Source organism: Brachyhypopomus gauderio, chromosome 6 (assembly GCF_052324685.1).
Source record: "Brachyhypopomus gauderio isolate BG-103 chromosome 6, BGAUD_0.2, whole genome shotgun sequence".
In the NCBI taxonomy this organism is placed as follows: Eukaryota; Metazoa; Chordata; class Actinopteri; order Gymnotiformes; family Hypopomidae; genus Brachyhypopomus; species Brachyhypopomus gauderio.
This window is the reverse complement of record NC_135216.1, coordinates 20149221-20160571: the sequence shown is the minus strand read 5'-3', so window position 1 is coordinate 20160571 and position 11351 is coordinate 20149221. Positions and strand designations below refer to the sequence as shown.

The 11351-nt window shown below is 43.0% G+C and overlaps 1 protein-coding gene across 1 annotated transcript in view; it reads right to left on the bottom strand.

The window, feature by feature from the left end:
* Positions 1 to 6251: 6251 nt before the first annotated feature.
* Positions 6252 to 11351, bottom strand: part of tmem170b (transmembrane protein 170B) — a 28367-nt gene continuing 23267 nt past the window's right edge. Inside the window, exon 3 of the mRNA XM_077007820.1 lies at positions 6252 to 6920. Coding sequence (XP_076863935.1) covers positions 6790 to 6920 — 131 coding nt within the window. The 3' untranslated portion in view covers positions 6252 to 6789. The remainder of the gene's footprint in view (positions 6921 to 11351) is intronic.

The window sequence follows — 11351 nt, the reverse complement described above, 5'->3', positions numbered from 1 at the left end:
TAATCTTCTTTTAATAAAATTTTAAATTTAATTAATTATTCCAACTGGTTTAATAGGTATTTTATCCTTATTTGGATCTTTCAGCAAGGGTCAGATTATCAACGCTTTGTGATGCAACATCTGAAAGCAGAGCAATGTTAGTAGTCTGGTTTAGTGTTAGGGGACTAGGTTAGAGTTATGGTTAAGGTTGGGGTTAGAGTTAAGGACCCCTAACGCTAACCCAATAGACATGTTATGCTTGTTAACATTTTCTCTAATGTTAAAATTACTATTATTGTTATTTGATATTAATGAAATGGGACATACAACTGGGGCTTACAATCAGAGATGGAAAAGGGTTTGAACATTTGAATATTCCTTTTTTAATTCCTAAATAATTCCTTTTTTAATTAGCAAAAAAAACTTAATGACTTAAGAGGAGAGTTAGAACATTAAGAGAAGACTAATAGAACTGATAGGAATAATAGGACTAATAGAACTAAGGACTGATAGGACTAATAGGACTGATAGGACTTAGGAGTAATAGGGTGATGTTTTGATTTCAATGGTTTACCATTTTATCACATTATTTTACTTAATTACATTTTACTTTTGTTTTGCTAATTATTCTAATAGTTATGCCATTTTTATATTTTATCACATTATTTTACTTAATTACATTTAATGGTTGTTTTTCTTCTAATTACTTTATTTCTGTAAATTCTGTAAATGTCGGCGTCAAGGAGCGAAAGGGCGGACACAAACGCTGGGAAGAGCGAGATTTATTAACAGGTCGTATAAACAGGCCTGAGACCTTGAGGAACTAAAATTTGATAAGACAACACCTTTCCTAAATTATAATTTGGATATTAAGTTGTTTTCGCTACTCATAACCCTAATCCTAACTGTAATCCTAATCCTAATCCAGACATTAATTAAGAGTTGTAGTGTCACGTAGGGCTATGCCCGCCTATCCCTGTTCCTCGTGCCTGTGTTGTTCCTTGCCCCGCCCTGCTTGTCTGTTGCCCTGGTTTCCGTCTGTGTGCCACGCCCGTGTTGTCAGTGTGATCAGCTGTGTCTTGTTAGTTCCGTGTTCTTATAGTCCCAGTGTTTCCCTAGCCCCTTGTCGGTGATTGTGTTTCTGTATTCATGCCAGTGTGATCCTGATCCTGATCCTGATTCTGTGTTGCTGTTTCGTGAGTACTTCTTGTCTTCGCTTCTTGTTACTCTGTGTTTCAATTTTCTGGTTGTTTTGTTTGTTTCTTCATTCTACCCGTGTTTTGGTTCTGGTTTTCGTTCTGTCATGTCTCTCCATGTTTCGTGTTCGGACTCCTTATCTGATTTGACCTCTGCCTTCCTATTCGACACTGAGTGTGGAATTCCCTTTATTAAATCTCACTCTCCTCAGCATTTGTGTCTGCCTCCTCACTCAGCAGCATACACTGCATTACATGTAGCTACTTTTGTGGTTATTGCTGAATTATTTCTGTTGGAAAATATGTGTGATCAGCTCCACTGAACTCTGCTGAAGGTGTATTCTTGGACATCCTTGGACAGGACTCATTTACATAAGGATCTTAAGAAAGCCTGAACCTGCGAACTATCAATATTGATATCCATAACTATAGTTATTGATTTAACTATCGTCAAATCCTGATCAGGGATTTCAATTTTAAATATGAATGAATAATAACAAAAATAAATCAATGACCACCACAAACATGCTGCTATTCACAAGTATAAACCTTGTAGCCCATACATGTACCTTAACTGTACAATAACTGAGGTGATAGATTATGGATTGTAATAAGCTTTTTCTATAATTTTGTGAAGCGATTTGAATTGCTGTTGTGTATGAAATAAACTGTCTGTATGGGCACACCTATAATCCATGCAATCTTTACCTGTTTGGGCACAACTATAAACTGGACCATCTCTATGTATTCCTGACTTTCGAACCGCTGAGATCAATTGGTTGTCACAATGTTTTTAATCTATATATGTTTTTATCTATATACCTTGACCAGTACATCTATAATAGACAAAGAGTCCTATATTTACATATGCTGATTAAACTAGTAATTCTGTATTACGTTGTGTTTTTCTGTAATGGTAAACACAGGTTTTGGGAAGCCACATACAGAGACAATCAGAACACTCTGCATGTGCACGCAATCATGTACAGTTCATTCGAAAATCAATTTTATGAATTACATTTGGTCACGACACAGAGCCAAACACACACACACACACACACATATATACACTCAAACACACACACATGCTTACATACACACATTTAGATTTTTTACATTTATGGCATTTAGCAGACGCTCTTATCCAGAGCGACTTACAAAGTGCTTACACACACACATACAGAGACATTCTGCTATTGATCTCTGTTTACACTTACAAGTCCTGCATCTGATGAATAGTCAGAAGACCCTGAGCATGGTGGGGCTGCCATGGGACAGGCTAAGCAGAGCGCCACTCAAAACTGTTGTTTCCCATCACAGAATATATTTCTAGTTCAAACATTCAACCTCTGACCCTTTGACATGGACCTTTATCATAATAAACCTACTGCATGCAGGAATCAAACCATGATCTATAGACATATCCCTGTTTTCCTCTCCCTCTCATCTCACCCGTTCTCTCCCTCCTTCCTTCTCATTCTGCATCTCCTTCTGTCCCTCTCCTTACCTCTCTTTCTCTCCATCACTTCCCTTCTTTATCTCTTCATGTTTCTTCCTCTCCTGTCTTCTACACAGTGCCAGTTATTATGGTTAAATGCTCCTGTTTAGCATATTAGGGTTAGGGGTTATGGGTTAGAGTTAAGGGTTAGAGGTTAGGTTTAGTAACAAACTGTTAGCTCAACATAATGGATTTGGTCAATGCATCTTGGATAATGAACAACCACAAAATGGCAGTTTTATTGCAAATCTCTTCTTTATTTCAATTGGCAGCAGATTATTTACAGAAGAGTTATTGTACAGGTTATAAATCGCAGCTGTCTGCTAATACAAAATGTAAAAAAAGAACCATATTATACACAAATCTACATGTGCCACTGGGTTAGGACAGTGACGTTCGAGGATTGTCAAATCCTTTATCCCCCAGAGGAGGAGTTTCATCCTACATGCTGTTATGGACATGTACAACTCAACACAAAACAACACAACAGTGGGACCAGGAGTTTGTCAAACACAAAGTGACTCTTCTCACTGGCTGCAACACGGATTACGGGTTCAGAACTGCTTCCCCAGTGTTGCAGTGAGAATCGTGCGTATTCAGCCCAGTATGGATGATGACGGCACTGTTGTGATTGTGCACTGTGTCACAACAGTCTGTCCACATTCAACATGTGACTGCTACTCTCAGGTCTTCATGGGTACTGTAGTACTTAACAGAACATGTGTATTTGAATACAGACCTTGATACCACACTGAGCGGTTTTTCTATAGTCACAGTCCTATTCACCAACACTAGGAAAACTTTTAGCACCTCTGGAGCCCTGATTAGGATCCAAGGGAGCTCACTGACTGCTTTAAACAGTTCAGTAAAAGAAAAGTGTTGTAGGCTATTGCTTGCAGATTTAGAATTAACAGAGCAGGTGCCCTCTAGTAAGCTAAATGAGAAAATCAGCTCTATACAGTATAGCTCTGTATATGTTGCCCATGAATTGCAACATTCTACTAAACCTGTTTGTATAACTATGATCAAGTCCTGATCAGGGATTTACATTTTAAATATAAAAGAATAATGATTAAAACAAAATAAATAAATAACCACCACAAAGATGGTGCTATTTGCTAGCTATGTTCATTTTAGTATAAAGGCAAGTGCTGTCAGACCATTTGATCACATTCCAAAATGAACAGAACTGCTTAAATGCTCAAGGATAAGGGTTAGGGTTTGTTAAGGTTAGGGTTACATTAGGGTTAGGGTTAATAAATTCTCTTCTCCAATTAAAATACTAAATGACACTTGGACAGTAAATATGGAGATCCTCATGTTTAAAATGTGCCTATAAAGTGTATTCAAGCTGGTTTTTCCAGGGGTCAGGGTTACAGTTAGGGTTACAATTAGAGTTAGGGTTTGTTACACACAAACACACACACACACACACACACACACACACACACACACACACACACACACAAACACACCCACACCCACACCCATGCGTTCGTTACGTTTCTTGATTCTTGACCTGCATACATGTTATAGAATTACTTTAGTAATTCAACTGTTTTGAAATAACCAGTTAATATAAGTAATATTAATCACTCATAGTCTGGTATTATAATCCATTAAAACCATTTTCTTGGTATTGGAACTGTGAATCTACGGTGAGTCAAGACATGAGTTGCTAGGGGCAGTAGAACAGAGGGAGGTGTGGCCAGTACAGCAGAGTAACGTATCACTAAGCCAAAGCGTCTGCATGTTACGTTTTATCACTAAAGATGCTGCTAGTCTTTAAGCAACGCTTTAACACATAACTAGCAGGTGAAAATATGAATCAGGGACTACAATCGTTTATGCTCTCCCATACTACAATTAAGTGGTCCGCTATTGCAATCACACCAGCGCCCTCTGGTGGGTTCCTGGAGTTCTGAAGATGAATAATAACAGTTACATAAGTTGGAAAATAAATAAATAGTTCCATTATAACACTTTAGGATCAGGATGAAAGGCCGTCACAGTACCTGGACCAAAATGAGGGGAAAACACCTGGAGAGTTAAATGTCAACTGAGCAGCTCATAGAAATAATGTTACAGAAGTCATACAAAGATGAACACAAAGACTGATGGATCCTAACGACATCTGAACATAGCATGTGCATCATTCATTCCATAAAAGAAAATGCTGATAAAAACAGCAGGTAAACCCAAAGCAACTGAACCATCTGTGCACACTGTATGAACCCCTGCATGTTAGTGAGATCCTCCATCCACCACGTGGTGCTGTGAACATTGTTCTTGCTGGCAGATATTTAATGATTTGTAGCACTGACCTCTGGTTCGTACTGGGACAGGCAGCCCTAGTTATTTCAACGATGATGATGCGATCGCACACGATCACATACAAATCAAAATAAACCAACCAGTAAAAGTGCACAAAACTGACTTTCCTGTAAATTTACTTGGACAGGAAAACACACACAAGAATAACAGTATCACAACCCTGATATTCTGATCCTGTAGGACTCTGATCCTGTAGGACTCTGATCCTGTAGGACCCTGATCCTGTGGGACCCTGATCCTGTGGGTCCCTGATCCTGTAGGACCCTGATCCTGTAGGACCCTGACACTGTAGGACCCTGACACTGTAGGACCCTGACACTGTAGGACTGTCCCACTGTTCCACAGTAATGCTGAATATAAGGAAGAGAAGAAGTGTTGCAAATGTTAGGAGCCACGAGGAGATGGCCAAGTTATTAGGGTTAATTATTAGGGCAAGTTATTAGGACTAGAGTTATTAGAGCTATGTGGTTATTAGGGTTATTAGGGTTAGGGTTTTGGCTATTAGGCCAAACAGCAGATCCAGCAGAGGAGAGTCATGAAAATCAAAATATGCCAGGGTTAGGGTTAAAAATGTTAGTGATAAGGTTAGGGTTAAAGATACCAGGGTTTGATGGGATACTGCCTCTGTAATACTGGACTAGAAGGGTTAACTCCAACCCCAACACTATATGCATATCCAGACCCTACAGTGTTAAACAATGCTGCTCAGTTTCCACTGCAGAGTTCCATTATGTGCAGAAATGTATTTGTCTAAAGTTCCTGTCCAAACTTCTAAAAGACAGCATAATTTTTAAAAATCTTTTTTAAAGCTTCAATAGGGTAAAAATTAAAAAGTGCTAAAAAAATGGATACCAATAAGGCCCTGTCATTCATCCACCATTAACACGATCATGTGGATCAATGTATGTATGTAACTCTTGAACACTGGAGATGTAACTCCCAGTCTACTAACCACAAAGCCATATTTCCCATTGTTGCAGTATTTAATTTAAATGTTAAAAAATCCAGTGTATGTTTTTATAATTAAGATTTCTTTAATATTTTAATGAGCTTTTACCTATTTATGTACATATTTGTGTTTCAGGGTTTCAGTCCTGCTTAAATGTGAGCAAGTTAGAAAAGTCATCACACTCCAATTAGGTGTCTGGGGAAGGATGAGATAAATCAGATCTGACTATGTATATATATATATATATATATAGAGAGAGAGAGAGAGAGAGGGGGGGGGGGGGTGGGGTGGGAGGGAGAGTATATCTATACTAGACTGTAATCACACAAACATGAATGGTTAAAGATATCCAGTTCATTAGATACGATACATTTAGTTGGTGTTTGTAACCTGTAGCTAAGGTTCTGAGCCACAGTTCTGACAGAAAACACTTACCAGAAGTGCAATGGAGAAACAAAACAAATATGGACAACATTCCCACAAAGCCATTCTGGCTTCCTGTTATGGTTCCCTGTTAGTCATCAAGGCAGTTGGCACTTTGATTGACTCCCTGCAATAGATCTGCAACCACACAGTGCTGCTCTTGAGCAGAAGGACGTAGCACACAGTCCCCTTACACATGGAGGTCCACTCTGCTACAGCGATGGGGTTCACCTGGAAGTCCATGCTATCCTAGATGGGGTTTGCTGCCATGGCAAAGGGGTTCGCTGCCATGGCGATGAGGTTAGCTGCCATGGCAATGGATCTAAGCTGCCTGCACCATTCTCATTGGCTCCGCACCATGTGTCTCACTCCTGCATTATCTACCAGCAAGTTAATCAGTGTCGGAGGATTCAGAGAGTCGCAAGGACGCGGGAGAAGGAGATGATGACAGTTAGGGTGGTCTGGCCCAGCCCTAACACCAGCGCCTCCAGAGGAGTCATGTTCTTTCCCGCGACGCGGTACACTCCGGCTACCGCTGCACCTGTGAATAGCAATAAATAGACTGCAATTACGAGAAAAACACCAAAAAAAATCTGCCAGAGCTTCTACATGAGGACATTCATCCCATTTACTGTTATTGATAGGGTTATTCTTATTATTTAATCAGTTCATCTGATGAGAATCAAGCTTCAACCTCATAGGCTGGTAGTTGTTCAGTATCAAGCCAAAGACAGGCTTAGGGTTAGAGTCAGTATCAGGATTAGGGTTAGGCTCAGTATCAGGCCAAGTATCAAGATTTACTGTAGTGCATCATATATCACAACATATGTTTTAAGTAGGCATGAGACTTTAAAGCAGTGGTTCCCAAAGTGGGGGGCGCGCCCCCTAGGTGGGGCGCGGAGCTATTGCAGGGGGGGCGCAGAGCTTGGAAGTAAAGCCTGGTTATACTTTCGCGAGTGACCTTAGCGCGTGACTTCGCCCACCTTGCGCGACCCTGCACGAACGGTGGAAACGTTTATACTTGCGCGAGCTTCACTGCAGTGCTCTCCGAAACGATAGGTGGCATTGGAGAATAAAAAACCCCTGCAAAACTGGTGAAAGAACATTTTTACCTGACGCTACACCAGGCATTAAAATAAATAAATATACACACACACACACACAATATATATACATAGCTCTATATAGATAGAAATATACATCTATGAATCTGCGCGATTGGTGGAGGCGTTAATACTAGCCGCGTCACATTCTTTGTAGTTTTGTCCGAAACGATATGTGGTAGTATAAAGAAACACCCCTCAAAAACAGGGAAAGGAACATTTACCTGAAGAATTTTAATGTTGCTTTGTGTTTCAGGTTTGAAAAGTGCTGGAATTTATGCTAAAGTACTTGAAAATGCTTGAAATTGTAACTACTTCGTTTCACAACAAATATCTGTCTGACTGAACAGTTCTCTTGTATTACGTTAACAAATACGAGCCTCTTGTAATTCCAGGACGAAACATGAAAGAACGTTAAGATTGGGCGTTTTGAAAATAAACCACCATTAAATAATGTGATAAAAAATTTCGAGTATATGTATAAATATTTAACTTAATTAAGTTTAACGTGCTGGGAAATATTGAAATGGACCTTGAAAGTGACGTACAAGTGCTTTAATTCCACCTTATAAAAGGTGTATGAACCCTGCAAACATGACTTTGTTCATTGCGCTGAAGCGCGGCGCGTGTGAAGGTACAAAATTCGAGAGGTGAACGACCTCGCGAATCGACAGCGCACGAGACCTCGCGCACATGCGGAGCCACCGCGATTATGTCATTTTCGCCGCGCGGACCCTCGCGACGCGTCAAGTATAAACCAGGCTTAAAACATGTGCACATGTGTCAATATGGGGGTGTGTGTGTGTGTGTAGGGGGGGCGCAAAAATATTCTTATCTACTAAAGGGGGGCACGGCAGAAAAAGTTTGGGAACCACTGCTTTAAAGTATTTAAATTCGGTCCAAGTTATGTGTCGATGTGTAGGACAGGTCAGACCAGTCACACAGACAGTAAAAATACACTTGGTCAAATTTTCCAGACTGCACATGATCTCTATTCATGTGCCATGGTGTGAGGAGACTTGCATGCTGTAACACAGCACCTTTCTGTAACACCTTCCATTAAAATAGCTCTCGCTCACACCCAGAGAAAGTAGAAGCATGAACCCCTGTCCCCGTCACAGCTGTCCCCTCCTTCACAGCAGTCCTCTTTACTCAGTACTCACCCTAACCAGGACCTGAAGTGTTCCAGTGTGGATTTTTAAGCTGGTGTGTGGTATATACACTCTCCTGCACACATGCATGATAGATAATGACTATAAATGTGTACACTGTGATCCAGTTAGGCTGCATATATACATATATATATATATATATATATATATATATATATATATAAGAGGTGTGCCAAAAAATCAATTCACATATCAAAAATCGATTCTCATTTACTACAATTCAGAATCGATTTTAAATGTCCTAAAATAGATTGGCGAAGTCTGTCCACAAAAGACGTGGCGAAGTCTCGCGATACGTAATTACAATATTACGCAAGATTTTACGCAGCAGGTTCTGGGACACACACATGCGCTGAAAAGTTTTAAAACAAATGGAGGAAAGAAATATTCAACCTGTCCCGTCTTCATTTAAGGCAAAAATATGGGTTCATTTTGGTTTTTACCGAATGCCAGGGAACACCGAACTTGACACAATGTATCTCGTACATTGGGAGCACCGCGACCCCGAGGCGGCGGAGAAGCTCCGCCAAGAGGCGGTGCGACTTTGGGGGGAATACTACCCCTCGTCATCCAGGGATCCCTCACCCCTGCGGGTGAGCTCCTTTGCGCTCTACGGGATGGAGAGCACCCCCGAGAGAGAGTTTGGGGAGGGGGACTCCCCAGGCGAGGAGGAGGAGCAAGATGACGAGGAGGAAGCATACCCTCCGTCGCTAGACAACGCCTCCACCGTGGACTACGATGGGGAAGGAGAGGACTACCCCCCGTCGGTGGCCGAGGCGTCCACCGTCGACTACGGTGAAGAGGAGGAGGAGGAGTCAGAGGAAGAGGACTACCTCCCTCCACCCGTAGGTCCCTCTCCCACTGTCGAGGAGGGCGAGGAAGAGGGGGAGGAGCAAGAGTACGACGAGGAGGAGTACCCCCCATCGGAGTGCTCCGCATACCCCGATGACGTCGGTGGGGAAGAGGAGGAGAACGGGGATTACCCTCCGTCCGAGGGCTCCTATACCGAGGAGGAAGAGGAGAGCCCTCCCCCCTCAGAACTGTCCGCCGGGACGGTGAAGAGGAGGAGGACTCCAGAGGCGGGCTCATCTCCCGAGCGCTCCCCAGCCAGCGACATGGACTGTTCCCGGGGTGGCAGCTCAGGGCTGCCCATGAGCTGGAGCCGTGGCAGTGATGAGGAGATGGAAGCAGAGGAAGCCACTCCCACTGCCAGGTCCGGAGGGAGATCTCCGGGCAAAGAGGGATTCCCGTACGGCCCACCGAGGGGTGGGACCAACCACGCTGCACCTGGCGCGTCGGCCAACCGCGCTGCACCTGGCACGTCGGCCAGCCGCGCTGTGCCCGGTGGAGGGTTTGCAGCAAGGGCAGGAGGAGCACCGCCCACCGCAGCGCCTGCAGCACCAGTAGCTCCCGGTCTCTCTCCCCTAATCGCCCTCCTCCTGGCGCGCAGCCTGGTGCCACTGTCATGTGTGTCCGTCCCAGTTTTCGTCTGTCTTCCCGTATGTGTACCAAATCCCTTTTTCCCGTTTGTTCCCCTGTGTGTTCCTGTGTGTGTGTTTGTGAATGTTCCGTTTAATGTGTCTAACGTTTTCTCCCCTGTATTCCCAGGGAGGGTGTGCTACGCGCTTTGCCAAGGGCAGTCACCTCCCAGACGCAGGACTGAGCGCGTCGGACCCACCCATCATCGTGGGTTCGGGGCACTTGGTCCTGTTGGCACCCCGGGACGGGTAGTGCCCTTGGAGGGGGCGTCTGTCACGTTGAGGACCCTCCCTTTTGGGCGTGTGTTTACGTTGTCCATGTGCATTGTCTGCGTCTGTGGATTTTCATGGTTATGGCTATGTCGTGTGATAATCTGTCTCACCTGTGACTCGTCTTGTAATCACGTGGGGCTAATGTGGTTTGTCTATTTAATGTGCGCTCGCGCAGTGTCCTGTGCTCGTCATTGTCTACAGTCTGCACGTTGTGAGTGTGCGTTATCTGTTTGCTCATGCGTTATTGCGCAATATATGTCCTTAATTAAAAGTGACGTGTGCTCTAAACTCGAGGATTCCGTGTCTCGTCCTTGGCTGCGCCCGAACGTCACATACTGCAGAAATATTGATCATTTAATGAACACAGAAAGGTCAGATTTTGGCAAGACAAAAGTTTTGTCGCCCACAGAAAGTAAGGTGAAAATCAAACAAATAATTCACTTCATATTAGGGATGCAAATGATTAATCGACTTTCGATTAATTGTCGATTAAGACGTTACTCGATCAAAATGTATTAATCACGATTAATCATTAGAGAGCGCTCCTGTATTAACTTGAACAGAGTGTAAGAACGAGAGGTGAACACGTGTCGCGAAAGACCAGAGTGGAAAACAAAATGAAGCGGGCGAAAAGACGTGCGGTGTGGGACCATTTTGAAGTGTGTTCGGGAAACGAGGCAGAAACTGCGTAATCCAGAAAATCCCAAGGAGGGAAACTTTATTTTCCACACAACTCAAACAATAGCACTGTTCTCTTCCCCTCCCCTGGCGCGCGCAGGCGCCGCTCTCCCAGTGTCACTTAAAGGGCCAAGTGCCTGTCTGTTAGGGAATTCGCTGCGAGGAGTAGTAGTCGCTACAATTTCAACATTGTTAATTTAGGCAAAGAAGTCAAATGTTCTGTGTGTAATGCGGTATTGAAGTACAACAGTTCCACTAGCTCACTCAA